This window comes from Schistocerca nitens, chromosome 4, assembly GCF_023898315.1.
Source record: "Schistocerca nitens isolate TAMUIC-IGC-003100 chromosome 4, iqSchNite1.1, whole genome shotgun sequence".
NCBI lineage: Eukaryota > Metazoa > Arthropoda > Insecta > Orthoptera > Acrididae > Schistocerca > Schistocerca nitens.
Window position 1 is genome coordinate 435,343,904 of NC_064617.1, and position 19,052 is coordinate 435,362,955.

The 19,052-nt window shown below is 40.7% G+C and overlaps 1 protein-coding gene across 1 annotated transcript in view; it reads right to left on the minus strand.

Moving 5' to 3' along the window:
• Positions 1-19,052, minus strand: part of LOC126253287 (aminopeptidase N-like) — a 210,371-nt gene that overhangs the window by 32,732 nt on the left and 158,587 nt on the right. Inside the window, exon 16 of the mRNA XM_049954513.1 lies at positions 15,842-15,920. Coding sequence (XP_049810470.1) covers positions 15,842-15,920 — 79 coding nt within the window. The remainder of the gene's footprint in view (positions 1-15,841; positions 15,921-19,052) is intronic.

The following is a 19,052-nucleotide window of genomic DNA, read 5'->3' on the forward strand; positions in this document are numbered from 1 at the left end:
AATCCCGGGAGCGGAAAGACTTACCTTAGGGGGAAAAAAGGACAGGTATACACTCGCACACACACACATATCCATCCACACATACAGACACAAGCAGACATATTTAAAGACAAAGAGTTTGGGAAGAGATGTCAGTCGAGGTGGAAGAGTAGAGGCAAAGAAGTTGTTGAGAGACAGGTGAGGTATGAGTGGCGGCAACTTGAAATTAGCGGAGATTGAGGCCTGGCGGATAACGAGAAGAGAGGATATACTGAAGGGCAAGTTCCCATCTCCGGAGTTCGGATAGGTTGGTGTTGGTGGGAAGTATCCAGATAACCCGGACGGTGTAACACTGTGCCAAGATGTGCTGGCTGTGCACCAAGGCATGTTTAGCCACAGGGTGATCCTCATTACCAACAAACACTGTCTGCCTGTGTCCATTCATGCGAATGGACAGTTTGTTGCTGGTCTTTCCCACATAGAATGCATCACAGTGTACGCAGGTCAGTTGGTAAATCACGTGGGTGCTTTCACATGTGGCTCTGCCTTTGATCGTGTACACCTTCCGGGTTACAGGACTGGAGTAGGTGGTGGTGGGAGGGTGCATGGGACAGGTTTTGCACCGGGGGCGGTTACAAGGATAGGAGCCAGAGGGTAGGGAAGGTGGTTTGGGGATTTCATAGGGATGAACTAACAGGTTACGAAGGTTAGGTGGACGGCGGAAAGACACTCTTGGCGGAGTGGGGAGGATTTCATGAAGGATTGATCTCATTTCAGGGCAGGATTTGAGGAAGTCGTATCCCTGCTGGAGAGCCACATTCAGAGTCTGGTCCAGTCCCGGAAAGTATCCTGTCACAAGTGGGGCACTTTTGTGGTTCTTCTGTGGGGGATTCTGGGTTTGAGGGGATGAGGAAGTGGCTCTGGTTATTTGCTTCTGTACCAGGCCGGGAGGGTAGTTGCGGGATGCGAAAGCTGTTGTCAGGTTGTTGGTGTAATGTTTCAGGGATTCCGGACTGGAGCAGATTCGTTTGCCACGAAGACCTAGGCTGTAGGGAAGGGACTGTTTGATGTGGAATGGGTGGCAGCTGTCATAATGGAGGTACTGTTGCTTGTTGGTGGGTTTGATGTGGACGGACGTGTGAAGTTGGCCATTGGACAGGTGGAGGTCAACGTCAAGGAAAGTGGCATGGGATTTGGAGTAGGACCAGGTGAATCTGATGGAACCAAAGGAGTTGAGGTTGGAGAGGAAATTCTGGAGTTCTTCTTCACTGTGAGTCCAGATCATGAAGATGTCATCAATAAATCTGTACCAAACTTTGGGTTGGCAGACCTGGGTAACCAAGAAGGCTTCCTCTAAGCGACCCATGAATAGGTTGGCGTACGAGGGGGCCATCCTGGTACCCATGGCTGTTCCCTTTAATTGTTGGTACGTCTGGCCTTCAAAAGTGAAGAAGTTGTGGGTCAGGATGAAGCTGGCTAAGGTAATGAGGAAAGAGGTTTTAGGTAGGGTGGCAGGTGATCGGCGTGAAAGGAAATGCTCCATCGCAGCGAGGTCCTGGACGTGCGGAATATTTGTGTATAAGGAAGTGGCATCAATGGTTACAAGGATGGTTTCCGGGGGTAACAGATTGGGTAAGGATTTCAGGCGTTCAAGGAAGTGGTTGGTGTCTTTGATGAAGGATGGGAGACTGCATGTAATGGGTTGAAGGTGTTGATCTACGTAGGCAGAGATACGTTCTGTGGGGGCTTGGTAACCAGCTACAATGGGGCGGCCTGGATGATTGGGTTTGTGGATTTTAGGAAGAAGGTAGAAGGTTGGGGTGCGGGGTGTCGGTGGGGTCAGGAGGTTGATGGAGTCAGGTGAAAGGTTTTGCAGGGGGCCTAAGGTTCTGAGGATTCCTTGAAGCTCCGCCTGGACACCCCATTATGAGAGCTGCCACCCATTCCACATCAAACGGTCCCTTCCCTACAGCCTAGGTCTTCGTGGCAAACGAATCTGCTCCAGTCCGGAATCCCTGAAACATTACACCAACAACCTGACAACAGCTTTCGCATCCCGCAACTACCCTCCCGACCTGGTACAGAAGCAAATAACCAGAACCACTTCCTCATCCCCTCAAACCCAGAACCTCCCACAGAAGAACCACAAAAGTGCCCCACTTGTGACAGGATACTTTCCGGGACTGGACCAGACTCTGAATGTGGCTCTCCAGCAGGGATACGACTTCCTCAAATCTTGCCCTGAAATGAGATCCATCCTTCATGAAATCCTCCCCACTCCGCCAAGAGTGTCTTTCTGCCGTCCACCTAACCTTCGTAACCTGTTAGTTCATCCCTATGAAATCCCCAAACCACCTTCCCTACCCTCTGGCTCCTATCCTTGTAACCGCCCCCAGTGCAAAACCTGTCCCATGCACCCTCCCACCACCACCTACTCCAGTCCTGTAACCCGGAAGGTGTACACGATCAAAGGCAGAGCCACCTGTGAAAGCACCCACGTGATTTACCAACTGACCTGCGTACACTGTGATGCATTCTATGTGGGAATGACCAGCAACAAACTGTCCATTCGCATGAATGGACACAGGCAGACAGTGTTTGTTGGTAATGAGGATCACCCTGTGGCTAAACATGCCTTGGTGCACAGCCAGCACATCTTGGCACAGTGTTACACCGTCCGGGTTATCTGGATACTTCCCACCAACACCAACCTATCCGAACTCCGGAGATGGGAACTTGCCCTTCAGTATATCCTCTCTTCTCGTTATCCGCCAGGCCTCAATCTCCGCTAATTTCAAGTTGCCGCCACTCATACCTCACCTGTCTCTCAACAACTTCTTTGCCTCTACTCTTCCACCTCGACTGACATCTCTGCCCAAACTCTTTGTCTTTAAATATGTCTGCTTGTGTCTGTATGTGTGGATGGATATGTGTGTGTGTGCGAGTGTATACCTGTCCTTTTTTCCCCCTAAGGTAAGTCTTTCCGCTCCCGGGATTGGAATGACTCCTTACCCTCTCCCTTAAAACCCACATCCTTTCGTCTTTCCCTCTCCTTCCCTCTTTCCTGATGAGGCAACAGTTTGTTGCAAAAGCTTGAATTTTGTGTGTATATTTGTGTTTGTTTGTGTGTCTATCGACCTGCCAGCGCTTTTGTTTGGTAAGTCTCATCATCTTTCTTTTTAGATATATTTTTTCCACGTGGAATGTTTCAACTTTTTAACAAAATTTCTTGAATTAAGTTCATGTGACTGTAGCATATTTTTTTCTTTCCCTGAAAGGGGGGGGGGGGCAGCCTCCCTTGCCCTCCTGTATTATGGGCACCCATGTTGGTCCCAGCTTTAGCTTCCAAAAATGTGGTCACCTTGTATTACAACACCACAAATTATGAATTGGATAAGATGGTATTGCAATCTTCGTGCAGAAGACTTCCCCAAATTACACAGGAATGCAGCTGACATATCTATGGTTGGCACAATATATGGTTGTCAAAAACTGATTTCTATAATGAAAAGAGTAAAAACTGCCGAAAGGTTCCAGCTGCATGAACCAATACTTACGAGTATTTTGCATCTTGTGGCAGCTCAAGAACTGACACCCAATATTTCATTAATCATGAATAAATGGAAATATATTTCTCAAACTAAATAAAATATTTATACACTTGGCTTATATTTATGTTTTTTGTTAATCATAATCCCTGTAATGTCTTGTATATGGTCTCCTCCCTAGACAATGCTTTGTGCACAGTGTTGCATGTAAGCTGCTTGCCCAGCCCTGTCTACCTGTGACATAGCGTGCACTTGCACCACCTGTATACTCACTGCTGCCTGCCAGCATCCACAGGCACCTGACTGCTTGCAGCTGAGCTCTTGAGCTGGAACAGCCTGGTGTACTGAGTTATCCCAATGAGGTGGCACACCATCTTGCAGTCAAATGAAATTGTGTAGTTTAACTTCTTCCAATTGAGAAAAGAGCCATAGTTCTAGCAGATAAAGATATGTTGTTGTTGTTGTTGTTGTTGTTGTGGTCTTCAGTCCTGAGACTGGTTTGATGCAGCTCTCCATGCTACTCTATCCTGTGCAAGCTTCTTCATCTCCCACTACCTACTGCAACCTACATCCTTCTGAATCTGCTTAGTGTATTGATCTCTTGGTCTCCCTCTACGATTTTTACCCTCCACGCTGCCCTCCAATGCTAAATTTGTGATCCCTTGATGCCTCAAAACATGTCCTACCAACCGATCCCTTCTTCTAGTCAAGTTGTGCCACAAACTTCTCTTCTCCCCAATCCTATTCAATACCTCCTCATTAGTTACGTGATCTACCCACCTTATCTTCAGCATTCTTCTGTAGCGCCACATTTCGAAAGCTTCTATTCTCTTCTTGTCCAAACTGGTTATCGTCCATGTTTCACTTCCATACATGGCTACACTCCATACAAATACTTTCAGAAACGACTTCCTGACACTTAAATCTATACTCGATGTTAACAAATTTCTCTTCTTCAGAAACGATTTCCTTGCCATTGCCAGACTACATTTTATATCCTCTCTACTTCGACCATCATCAGTTATTTTGCTCCCCAAATAGCAAAACTCCTTTACTACTTTAAGTGTCTCATTTCCTAATCTAATTCCCTCAGCATCACCAGACTTAATTCGACTACATTCCATTATCCTCGTTTTGCTTTTGTTGATGTTCATCTTATATCCTCCTTTCAAGACACTGTCCATTCTGTTCAACTGCTCTTCCAAGTTCTTTGCCGTCTCTGACAGAATTACAATGTCATCGGCGAACCTCAAAGTTTTTATTTCTTCTCCATGGATTTTAATATCTACTCCGAATTTTTCTTTTGTTTCCTTTACTGCTTGCTCAATATACAGATTGAATAACATCGGGGAGAGGCTACAACCCTGTCTCACTCCTTTCCCAACCACTGCTTCCCTTTCATGCCCCTCGACTCTTATAACTGCCATCTGGTTTCTGTACAAATTGTAAATAGCCTTTCGCTCCTTGTATTTTACCCCTGCCACCTTCAGAATTTGAAAGAGAGTATTCCAGTTAACGTTGTCAAAAGCTTTCTCTAAGTCTACAAATGCTAGAAACGTAGGTTTGCCTTTTCTTAATCTTTCTTCTAAGATAAGTCGTAAGGTTAGTATTGCCTCACGTGTTCCAACATTTCTACGGAATCCAAACTGATCTTCCCCGAGGTCCGCTTCTACCAGTTTTTCCATTCGTCTATTCGTCTGTAAAGAATTCGCGTTAGTATTTTGCAGCTGTAACTTATTAAACTGATAGTTCGGTAATTTTCACATCTGTCAACACCTGATTTCTTTGGGATTGGAATTATTATATTCTTCTTGAAGTCTGTGGGTATTTCGCCTGTCTCATACATCTTGCTCACCAGATGGTAGAGTTTTGTCATGACTGGCTCTCCCAAGGCCATCAGTAGTTCTAATGGAATGTTGTCTACTCCCGGGGCCTTGTTTCGACTCATGTCTTTCAGTGCTCTGTCAAACTCTTCACGCAGTATCTTATCTCCCATTTCATCTTCATCTACATCCTCTTCCATTTCCATAATATTGTCCTCAAGTACATTGGCCTTGTATAAACCCTCTATATACTCCTTCCACCTTTCTGCCTTCCCTTCTTTGCTTAGAACTGGGTTGCCATCTGAGCTCTTGATATTCATACAAATGGTTCTCTTCTCTCCAAAGGTCTCTTTAATTTTCCTGTAGGCAGTATCTATCTTACCCCTACTGAGACAAGCCTCTACTTCCTTACATTTGTCCTCTAGCCATCCCTGCTTAGCCATTTTGCACTTCCTGATGATCTCATTTTTGAGACGTTTGTATTCCTTTTTGCCTGCTTCATTTACTGCATTTTTATATTTTCTCCATTCATCAATTAAATTCAATATTTCTTCTGTTACCCAAGGATTTCTATTAGCCCTCATCTTTTTACCTACTTGATCCTCTGCTACCTTCACTACTTCATCCCTCAGAGCTACCCATTCTTCTTCTACTGTATTTCTTTCCCCATTCCTGTCAATTGGTCCCTTATGCTCTCCCTGAAACTCTCTACAACCTCTGGTTCTTTCAGTTTATACAGGTCCCATCTCCTTAAATTCCCACCTTTTTGCAGTTTCTTCAGTTTCAATCTACAGTTCATAACCAATAGATTGTGGTCAGAATCCACATCTGCCCCTGGAAATGTCTTACAATTTAAAACCTGGTTCCTAAATCTCTGTCTTACCATTATATAATCTATCTGATACCTTTTAGTATCTCCAGGATTCTTCCAGGTATACAACCTTCTTTTATGATTCTTGAACCAAGTGCTAGCTATGATTAAGTTATGCTCTGTGCAAAATTCTACAAGGCGGCTTCCTCTTTCATTTCTTCCCTCCCAACCCATATTCACCTACTACGTTTCCTTCTCTCCCTTTTCCTACTGATGAATTCCAGTCACCCATGACTATTAAATTTTCGTCTCCCTTCACTACCTGAATAATTTCTTTTATCTCGTCATACATTTCATCAATTTCTTCATCATCTGAAGAGCTAGTTGGCATATAAACTTGTACTACTGTAGTAGGCATGGGCTTTGTGTCTATCTTGGCCACAATAATGCGTTCACTATGCTGTTTGTAGTAGCTAACCCGCACTCCTATTTTTTTATTCATTATTAAACCTACTCCTGCATTACCCCTATTTGATTTTGTATTTATAACCCTGTATTCACCTGACCAGAAGTCTTGTTCCTCCTGCCACCGAACTTCACTAATTCCCACTATATCTAACTTTAACCTATCCATTTCCCTTTTTAAATTTTCTAACCTAGCTGCCTGATTAAGGGATCTGAAATTCCACGCTCCGATCCGTAGAATGCCAGTTTTCTTTCTCCTGATAACGACGTCCTTTTGAGTAGTCCCCGCCCGGAGATCCGAATGGGGACTATTTTACCCCCGGAATATTTTACCCAAGAGGACGCCATTATCATTTAATCATACAGTAAAGCTGCATGTCCTCGGGAAAAATTACGGCTGTAGTTTCCCCTTGCTTTCAGCCGTTCGCAGTACCATCACAGCAAGGCCGTTTTGGTTAATGTTACAAGGCCTGATTAGTCAATCATCCAGACTGTTGCCCCTGCAACTACTGAAAAGGCTGCTGCCCCTCTACAGGAACCACATGTTTGTCTGGCCTCTCAACAGATACCCCTCCGTTGTGGTTGCACCTACGGTACGGCCATCTGTATCGCTGAGGCACACAAGCCTCCCCACCAACGGCAAGGTCCATGGTTCATGGGGGAAGAGATAAAGATAAGAAACACCAATTATAGTTGCATCATCAGGATATGGCATAAAAGGTGAATCTCATTACATCTGTACCATCTTGTGGGGATTTGATGAACCCCAGATGTGCACATTACGTGTGTTCATGTTTCCACATAAGTGAAATGCTGATTCATCACTGGAGGTGACACAATGCAATAGATCTGCATCATCAGATCCAGAATCCAGGCAGTATCCCTGTAAGATTATATGTTGACTATGCTACAAATATAGCACCATTCTTATCCATCATCTATCAGAGATCAATGGAACAGCAGAAAGTTCCACGTGATGGGAAAAAGGCCCAGGTCATAGAAATCTATGAAAAGGGTAGAAAATTGGATGTACATAATTACCGGCCAATTTCACAGACATCAATTTGTTGTAGAATCATGGAACATATTTTTTGTTCAGACATAATGCCCTTTCTAGACTCTGAGAAGGTCATCTGCAGAAACCAGCACAGTTCAAGGAAACAGCGGTCATGCGAGACACAGCTGGCTCTCTTTGTACATGATATACAACAGGCTCTAGATACCGGCTCCCAGGTTGATGCCATATTTCTCGACTTTCAAAAGGCATTTGATTCAGTTCCACACTGTCACTTGCTCCAAAAATTGCTCGCTTATGGTCTATCCGATGACATATGTGGACGGATAGAAAGTTTTCTAACAGACAGAGAGCAGTATGTCATCCTGAATGGGGTGACTTCAACAGAAACAAGCATATCTTCAGGTGTGCCCCAGGGCAGAGCAATAGGTCCACTGCTTTTTACAGTTTACATAAACGATCTAGTTGATGGTATTCACAGTGGCATTAGACTGTTTGCCAATGATGCTGTAGTTTACAGGAAAGTAGTATCGCACGAAAGTTGTGAACAAATCAATGATAATTTGCAGAAAATAAATGTGTGGTGTAATCACTGGCAGTTATCTCTCAATATTAGTAAGTGTAACCTACTGCATATAACAAGGCAAAAATTCCCATTAATGTATGCGTACAAAATAAATGCCCAATCTTTGGAAGCGGTAACATCCATCAAGTATCTGAGTGTGACTATTCGATATGATCTCAAATGGAATGATCAGATTACACAAGTAATGGGTAAGGCGAACTCTAGATTGCGGTTTATTGGTAGAATCCTGAATCGATGCAGTCCTTCAACAAAGGAAATTGCTTACAATATGTTAGTTTGTCCAGTCTTAGAGTACTGTTCATCTGTATGGGACCCTTACCAGTTGGGCCTGATTCAAGAGACTGAGAAGGTCCAAAGAAGGGCAGCAACATTCATGACAGTTACATTTAGCCATCGCAAGAGCATTACAGATCTCATAGAAAGTTCAAAGTGGGACACACTTGCAGATAGACAACACGCTAAACAGAAGGAGCTGCTCACTAAATTCCAAAATCTGATCTTCGCCAAGGGTGTAGAGCATATATTATTACGACCAACTTTCAAATCGCACAATTATCACCATTCAAAGATAAGGGAAATTAGAGCTCATACTGAGGTGTTCAGACAGTCATTTTTCCCTCGTGCGATCTATGAGTGGAACAATAGGGGGAGGGAAATATGACTTTGGCGTGAATTGTGCCCTCCGCCACACACTGCTTGGTGGCTAGCAGAGTATATATGTAGATGTAGATGATGCAGCAACATTTTGTTTCCAAAGTTGGCATGTAAATCATAATGTGTAGGCTATAGAACTTGTTGTTGTTGTTGTTGTTGTGGTCTTCAGTCCTGAGACTGGTTTGATGCAGCTCTCCATGCTACTCTATCCTGTGCAAGCTTCTTCATCTCCCACTACCTACTGCAACCTACATCCTTCTGAATCTGCTTAGTGTATTGATCTCTTGGTCTCCCTCTACGATTTTTACCCTCCACGCTGCCCTCCAATGCTAAATTTGTGATCCCTTGATGCCTCAAAACATGTCCTACCAACCGATCCCTTCTTCTAGTCAAGTTGTGCCACAAACTTCTCTTCTCCCCAATCCTATTCAATACCTCCTCATTAGTTACATGATCTACCCACCTTATCTTCAGCATTCTTCTGTAGCACCACATTTCGAAAGCTTCTATTCTCTTCTTGTCCAAACTGATTATCGTCCATGTTTCACTTCCATACATGGCTACACTCCATACAAATACTTTCAGAAACGACTTCCTGGCACTTAAATCTATACTCGATGTTAACAAATTTCTCTTCTTCAGAAACGATTTCCTTGCCATTGCCAGTCTACATTTTATATCCTCTCTACTTTGACCATCATCAGTTATTTTGCTCTCTAAATAGCAAAACTCCTTTACTACTTTAAGTGTCTCGTTTCCTAATCTAATCCCCTCAGCATCACCCGATTTAATTTGACTACATTCCATTATCCTCATTTTGCTTTTGTTGATGTTCATCTTATATCCTACTTTCAAGAAACTGTCCATTCTGTTCAACTGCTCTTCCAAGTCCTTTGCTGTCTCTGACAGAATTACAATGTCATTGGCGAACCTCAAAGTTTTTACTTCTTCTCCATGAATTTTAATACCTACTCCGAATTTTTCTTTTGTTTCCTTTACTGCTTGCTCAATATACAGATTGAATAACATCGGGGAGAGGCTACAACCCTGTCTCACTCCTTTCCCAACCACTGCTTCCCTTCCGTGCCCCTTGACTCTTATAACTGCCATCTGGTTTCTGTACAAATTGTAAATAGCCTTTCGCTCCTTGTATTTTACCCCTGCCACCTTCAGAATTTGAAAGAGAGTATTCCAGTTAACGTTGTCAAAAGCTTTCTCTAAGTCTACAAATGCTAGAAACGTAGGTTTGCCTTTTATTAATCTTTCTTCTAAGATAAGTCGTAAGGTTAGTATTGCCTCACGTGTTCCAACATTTCTACGGAATCCAAACTGATCTTCCCCGAGGTCCGCTTCTACCAGTTTTTCCATTCGTATAGAACTTGTAACAGCTGCAAATGATAAGGACAAAGAGTAAGTGTCTCCTTAAAAGTCTCCAGACAGATGGCAATGGAATTACTAATTCACAACTACCGTTATGAACTGATTTCTTGAGTCTGTCTGTGAAAGACTCTCATTCCTTCAACATGTTCTTCAATCACTCTTGGTCATTCCACCCTCTTTCCCCTTGTGCACAAGTATACAAACAAAACTGTTTGGATTGCTCTTTCATTTGATGTATTATTTATAATTGTAAGTTGAATGTAATAAATGCTATAAAATCTTAAAACTCATATATTCATTTTGAAACCCCTGTAGATGTTTATTATTTACAAACACAAACTAATGTAAACTCATAAATCTCAAATGCACGAGTTATATAAATGAAAATCATCAGTGTTTGAAAATATAATATGGATAGATGACCTGGGGTTCTAGACCAATTTTCTGTAACACTCCCCATTCCGGAAACTCCACAAGTCTTTTTCCTTCATACCTCTTTCTTACCTTTCAGCCTGCCTGACAGAGGAAGGAGTCTCTGGCTTCAAAAGCTTGTGCATTTCCATATCTTGTATCTTTTATGTGTGCCACTAAATGGTGAGTAGATTTTTTTTTTATCCATCCATATTACTTACTAACTTGAAATAATCACACTATTTTTATAGCATAATCAAGAAATTTTCATAATAGCATGAGCAGTCCACTACTTTGATCACTGATGTAGAAGATAATAGAAACACAACTGTAAGTCTGCCTTTTTTAGGTAACTTTAACATACAAAATTTCACGTTTGAGATTTATGTTGACCTTAGTAAGTGTATATGAGATTTTTAAATGTTTTTTGATACATGTTCCTCACAGAGATGATTTTGATTGTACTAAAATACTTGCTGTATCTACAAGTAGCCATGCATCAGTGCCCTGAAGAGGAATGCAAGGTGGAAGGGCTGCCTGTGGAAGACAACGTGACTCCAAATGGTAGTCGAGCTAAGTATGTCTGACTGATGGTGGATGGAAAACAGACAAGGCAAGCCTAAAGAGAGCTCTGCAACAGTAAGGTACAAAATGTAAAACTTTGCCACAATGGTGTCAACAGGCCAAGAGCAAAGAGACACACAACCCAGATCACAACCAGAGAGTAAGACCTATGACCTCTCACGGCCATCATCAAGTCCCTCTGTTAGGCATGCAGCTTCCATGGAGGTAGATATAAAATACTCACACACTGTTCAGTCACTAAACCATTTTGTTAATATAATCGAGAATAATAATTTAGAAAGAAATTTTGTACTGCTTGCTCAAATGCAATCTTAAGATAAATACCTTTTAAATAGTCATTTTAACTACAATTTCACAATCTTACAGACCAGGGAAATTTGTCACAAATAACTCATTACAGTTCAAAACAAATAATACAATTTGTAATTGAGATGCTACACAAAAAAGGACCTTCATTACTCTTTGTAAATTCATAGGCTTCCATGACCAGAGTAAGCAGGCATAAAGTTTTCTGAACGTAGAGCCAAGTCATGCTATGAAATAACTGTCACTAAATGAGAAAACTGACATTATACTTTGTTGGCAAAGGCCCATTTATATTTCAGCATGTTCCTGTAGCAGATATGATATCACATCACAATTTTAAAATTGTTAGTTATGCTAACTTTCATTGATCTTCACTCGGTGTGCATCCCGGGGGGAGTCATTCTGGATGTGAAAAGGGTGCTTCTGGATGCCATGAAGAGTACAGGGTGCAGCCAACTGCAGGTGGTGATGGCTCATTTTGGTACCAATGACGTGTGTTGCTTTGGATTGGAGCAGATTCTGTCTGATTTCGGGCGGCTAGCAGAAATGGTAAAGACTGCCAGTCTTGCTTCCAAGTTAAGGCAGAGCTCACCATCTGCAACGTCATCAATAGAAACAACTGTGGTCCTTTGGTGCAGAGCCAAGTGGAGGGCCTGAATCAGAGGTTCAGGCGGTTCTGTGAGCCTATAAGCTGCTTGACTTGCGCCATCAAGTGGTGGGTTTCGGGGTTCCACTTAATCGGTCAGGAGCCCACTACACACAGGAGGCACCTACATGGGTAGCGGGGGCTGGGTGGAAGGGACTGGGCGGTTTTTTAGGTTAGATGGTCTCAGGGAACCACAGAAGGGATGTCCGTCTAAAAGTGGGCAGGTAAAACACAGTAAGGTAGTTGTAGAAAGAATTGGTATTGTAGTTGTAAATTGTCGTAGCTGTGTTGGGAAAGGGCCAGAGCTCCAACCCCTAATAGAAAGCACTGAAGCTCAAATAGTTGTAGGTACAGAGAGATGGCTAAAGCTGGAAATAAGTTCAGTGGAAATTTTTTGAAATGATCTAACAGTGTTCAGAAAGGATAGATTAAATACAGTTGGTGGTGGAGTGTTTATTGCTTTCAGAGGTAGTTAGCCTTGTAGCAAAATTGAAGTAGATAGTTCATGTGAAATAGTATGGGTAGAGGTTATACCTGGCAATCAGACTGAACTATTAATTGGGTCATTTTACCGACCCCCCAACTCAGAAGATATAGTTGCTGAACAGTTCAAAGAAAACTTGAGTCTCATTTCAAATAAGTACCCCACTCATACAATTACAGTCAGTGGTGACTTTAATCTACCCTCAATATGCTGGAAAAATTATACGTTTAAAGCTAGCAGCAGGCATAAAACATCATCCAAAATTGTACTGAATGCTTTCTCAGAAAATTATTTTGAACAATTAGTTCATGAGCCCACTCGAATTGTAAATGGTTGCAAAAGCATACTTGACCTTTTAACAACAAATAATCATGAGCAAATAGTGAGTATTGTGCTGAATACAGGGATTAGCTACCATAAGGCAGTTGCTGCTAGGCTAAATACCATAACACCTAGAACCATCAAAAAGAAATGCAAAGTATATCTGATAAAAAGCTCTTAACACCTTTTTAAGAGAAAGTCTTCACTCCTTCCGAACTGATCACGTAAGTGTAGAAAAGTTGTGGAATGTTTTCAAAGAGATAGTATCAACAGCAATCAAGAGATATATACCACATAAATTAATAAGTGATGGTACTGATCCCCCATGGTACAAAAAAGGGTCAGATCATTGTTGCAGAAGCAACAAAAAGAGCATGCAAAATTTAAAGGAATGAAAAAACCCCAAGATTGGCAAAGTCTTACAGAAGTTCAAAATATGGCATGTACTTCAATTCCAGATGCTTTTAATAAGTTCCACAACAAAATTCTGTCTCGAAATTTGGCACAAAACCCAAAGAGATTCTGGTCATACATAAAGCACACCAGTTGCAAGATGCAATCAATACCTTCACTGCATGATAACAATGGTGAAGTCACTGATGACAGTGCCACTAAAGCGGAGTTATTAAACATGGTTTTCAGAAACTCCTTCACCAAAGAAGAGAAAGTAAATATTCCTGAATTCCAATCAAGAACGACTGCCAAGATAAGAAACATAGAAGTAGATATCCATGGAGTAACGAAGCAGCTTAAATCACTTAATAAAGGCAAGGCCTCCGGTCCAGATTGTATACCAGTCAGGTTCCTCTCAGAGTATGCTGATAAAATAGATCCATATTGAGCAATTATATACAACCACTCGCTCACAGAAAGTTCTGTACCTAAAGATGGGAAAATTGTTCAAGTCACTCCAATACCCAAAAAGAGAAGTAGGAGTAATCCACTGAAATACAGGCCTATAACACTAACGTCGATTTGCAGTAGGGTTTTAGAACATATACTGTATTTGAACATCATGAAGTACCTCGAAGAAAACAATTTATTGACACATAGTCAGCACGGTCTCAGAAAATATCGTTCTTGTGAACACAACTAGCACTTTATACTCATGAAGTAATAAGTGCTATCGCCAGGGGATGTCAAACTGATTCCATATTTTTAGATTTCCAGAAGGCTTTTGACACTGTTCCTTAAAAGCATCTTCTAACCAAACTGCGTGCCTATGTAGTATTGCCTCAGTTGTGCGACTGGATTCATGATTTCCTGTCATAAAGGTCACAGTTCGTAGTAATAGATGGAAAGTCATTGAGTAAAACAGAAGTAATATTTGGCGTTCACCAAGGAAGTGTTATAGGCCCTCTATTGTTCCTGATCTATATTAATGACATAGGAGACACTCTGAGTAGCCTTCTCAGATTTGTTTTCAGATGATGCTGTCATTTACCATCTTGTAAAGTCATCAGATGATCAAACAACTTGCAAAATGATTTAGATAAGATATCTGTATGGTGTGAAAAGTATCAACTGACCCTGAATAAGGAAAAGTGTGAAGTTATTCACATGAGTACTAAAAGAAATCAGCTAAATTTCGATTATGCGATAAGTCACATAAATCTGAAGGCTGTAAATTCAATTAAATACTTAGGAATTACAATTACAAATAACCTAAATTGGAATGATCACATAGATAATATTGTGAGTAGAGCAAACCAAAGATGCATATCACATTCATTGGCAGAACACTTAGAAGGTCCAACAGGTCTACTAAAGAGACGTCTTACACCACGCTTGTCCACCCTATTCTGGAGTATCGCTGTACAGTGTGGGATCCGCATCAGGTGAGACTGACGGATGACATTGAAAAGGTACAAAGAAGGGCAGCTCATTTTGTATTACTGTGAAATAGGAGAGATAGTGTCACAGACATGATATTTGAATTGGAGTGGCAATTATTAAAACAAAGGCATTTTTCGTTGCTACGGGATCTTCTCATGAAATTTCATTCACCAGTTTTCTCCTCCAATTGCAAAAACATACTGTTGCCACCCACCTACATAGTGAGAAATGATCATCATGATAAAGTAAGAGAAATCATGGGCCGCACGGAAAAATTTAAGTGCTCGTTTTTCCCGTGTGCTGTTCGAGAGTGGAACGGTAGAGAGACAGCTTGATGGTGGTTCATTGAACCCTCTGCCAGGCACTTAACTGTGAATAGCAGAGTAATCACATAGATGTAGATGTAGATGAAAAGGCATGAATTATGTTGTAATTATAACTTTCAGTTTTCATGCTGTAAAATTCCTGATAAACAGAAAAATTATATTTACAACCAAACTGAAAGTGTTTATTTGAAAACTATTTTATGACTGAATGCTTATTTGGTAACTTGCATTACATATGATGAGACATAATTTTGTTAAACTTAAGTATTTTTCACTACTGTAGGTACCCTTCTGTACATGGACAGCATATCACACTGTATAAAGTTTATGTATGTCACACATTCTGCATCACTATAATGTATCTTGCAGATGATGTGTGGAACAAGTAAACAACTAAGCTACACCTCCTCCAATTCAAGGTTCAGAGGCTACTCCTTCCAAAGTTAGTCATTCCCATTGCAGCAACTGAGACCTAGACCACAACTTTTATCAACAGAGTATAAATTGCAACATCATACTGTGCATTCTCCTTTAGTGAAATCATTGTACTAAAGACATTATGCATTAGCTATTATGTGGCTTCTATGACAGAACAAAGCATTGTAATACAATTAGTATAGTAGATGACTACTTTCTGAATGAGATATTATTGTTTTTGAACTTACTTTATCAAGTAGGTGTTGGTTACAAGTCGTACGGATGATGTCAGTGAGCAGCTTCCTGATTGTCTTCTTGTCAATGTATCTGCACAGAAAAAGATCATGCTCAATAATTCCTCCTATCAGTCTGGTGCCTACTGAACTGGAACATAGAGAGCACTTTTTTCATTGCTATGCCTGACTACTTTTTTCATTGTTGTGCCAATGTAATAATTATTTTAAGTTTGTTGAAATGTTTATAACATTTTTGTATAATTTAACAGTGTTATAATATTGTGATCAATATCCAATAAGTTATTAATTATTCAAATTATTAGTTAATTCATTAACAAGAAACTGAAGGAAGGAAGTTGGTCCAAAAATTTCAAAAGAGAACAGGGTGTAAGAAAACAAAAAAAGAGGAAAGAAGACCACCTGCAATCAGTTTCAGCTGCTGAAAATGCATGGTATTAGATAATCAGAATCACAGGAAATGCCAAGCCACACAATTAACCCCTTGACCATTCTGTTTGTTGTGGAAAAAAGTTCCCAGTGGTAGGCTATTGTCAGCCACTGCAGCGCTGCTCAGGTGGGGAGTTTTGCCGCCTAGAACTGTTCCCGCACATGTAATTCTTTCTGCACCTCTAGTGTTTATTGTAGTGGCACGAATTTGACACACTCATGTGCGATTGTTATGAGGGCAAGTGATTATCTTACAACTGAATAGCTAATAATTCGAAGGTCTTCGCAGTAGTAACACTGTTGCTGAAATAAAAATTATTTATTATTAATTTTTATATTCCGAGGAAGGGGTTTAGTAGTAGAGCTAAAGGAAACAGTTTCTTGAAGAATATTTATTAGAAATTACTCTATGTATGGTATAGCTCCAAGCATGGTATTGCACACAATCCAACACTGCACTCTTCAGAATACACACGTTTCTCTTCTTATTTCTTTCCCGTTGACGTCCAATTTGCTGCAACACACTCAGCATTTTCATATTGTTGCCTTCTTGTTTTCAGAACTGGAATGTGTTTGGGAAAGTGCCGGCCTACCAAATGTATTGGGGCTGAAACTTGGCAGGGGCGTCCAACGTTACTGTGCTGAGAGGACAAAATAACATGTGCATTGTATTTTTTTCAGTACACTTTCGATTAGACGAATTTGAAAATCGAGTCAGTCCAATTTTCCACCAAGTTTCTTATAACAACTAAGAGCTGTCACATCCATGAAATGGCGAAACTGCTTCATATAATATTTTCACAAGCGGTTTCTTGTGGCAGTATAATTTGTCATGTACTAGTCAGCCAAATCAATGCTGCCCATGCTGTCATTGTATTTCAGTATAACTTCAGGCTTTGTTTTTACTGTTCTCCTCTTCTCAGTTTGTTTCAGTTTGTTACTATAGCTACTGGATAGAGTGTACACATCTTTTTTATCTCACCATCAACTGTCCTCTATAAAAGGTCTTAACTTGACCCTTCTTGAGTTTTCCCTCCCTCAAAGCTGTTGGCATTTCTTTTCTGTTCACCATAACTGTTCCAACACAGTCAGTGCTTTTAGATGCAAGAAAATCTAACAGCTAGGAATTTGAATAGAATTGGTCAGTAAAAACCTTATAACCCTTGTCAAAATACCCTTCGAGTAATGACAAAACAACTTTCGATGCTGTAGGATATTCAGTATATTGTGGCTCAAACACTGTGTCTTTTCCTGTGTAAATGAGTTCTCCTTGGAGAAATAGCAATGCAAACAATGAATAGAGCTCTCTATTATTTGTATGTAGCCACTTGTGCACACAAGATTGTTGTTTCAATTAGTCTTCGTATGAACTTTTAAATTGTTCAGCATATTTGTTTGTTTCACTTGACATAATTGTTAGCAAAGTGTCATAAAAAAAGAAGGTAAAAATATTTAATGGATCTGGAGGATTGTTGAAACTAATTTTTACTCCTGGAGTGCCTGTGAAGGGAAACTTACTTCTATCAGCATTACATTTAACTGACCAAGATCTTGAAAAAGTAGTGTCAGCAGTCAGCAGTTCTTCTGCGATGTCCTCTTCCACACTTGAAGTTTCTGTATCACTATCACTGAAATTGTCATCACTGTCTTCTCCACCACTCGAAAAACTGTCACTAGACCACTCAATATCACTTTGGCTTAATAATAGTTCAATGTCTTCATCACACAAAGATGAAGAAGATGTGTGCTTCGACATGTTTGCACTTGGAAAATTCTACTGACCCACAAAATATATTGTTTCACTGAGAAGACCACCAGCAACCTCCATTGAAAGAACTTTACACTGTGTAGAGTGACTCTAGTGTCTGATATAGACGTCAAAATTAATTTCATAGGCAGCTGACTGCACGCCAGAGTGCCATTCGTCGAGCATGTACCGTAGCGCCAATAGGCGGCTGAACTCTATTCAATGAGCACACCCAGCAAGAGAGCACAGCTGGACGAATGCACTTCGTTGAGCACAATGACAGTGCAGCAATGGCTCTTGAGCCCAGTTTGTCAAGCACAGTCGAGGGGTTCAACATCATGAATATTGCTGTGAAGCAAGACACTATAAATGAAGATAATGAAATAGAAAAGAAAGTGTTTTCCTGAGAATCAAGTGGACTCTTCTGTATGGAAAAGAAATTAAGCTAATTTTGTTGAGAATGAAAGGCAAAGAGTATAAAAGTACTGTGAGAAAGAAAAAAGGAGAACAAATTGAAATAATGAGAAACTATGGAAAAATAGGTCGACAACGCTCATCGAAATACTGTTGCAAATCAGAAAACAAGTGAATATGTTCTTCAATATCTGAGGAGAACTATAGTCAAATATTTCATACATTCTAGTCAAATATGAATTGGGAACAATGGAAAATGTACTTTTCTATCACAGTTCACAGGAAATAAATTAAACAAAAAGTCAAAGTAGGAGAATCAAGAAGAAAATATAGTCTTCATTACAATTTATAAGATAATGTCTCAAATGAAGCATGCCGCCATGAAAAACTCTGAGAGTACAAGATGGTGTGTTACACGCGTGTCAAGAAAGGTTCCTTTCAGCTTTAGGAGTTGGCACATGTTCAGCCAGCAGATGGGTTACATTGAGTAAAGAGGATAATTGTTTCAAAACACAAAGGGAATGAGAAGAATAGAATAATGGACTGAAAGAAAATACTCATAAAATTTTACATAAAATTCTTAAATTGTCATCCCATTATTCCTGAGCAACTAAT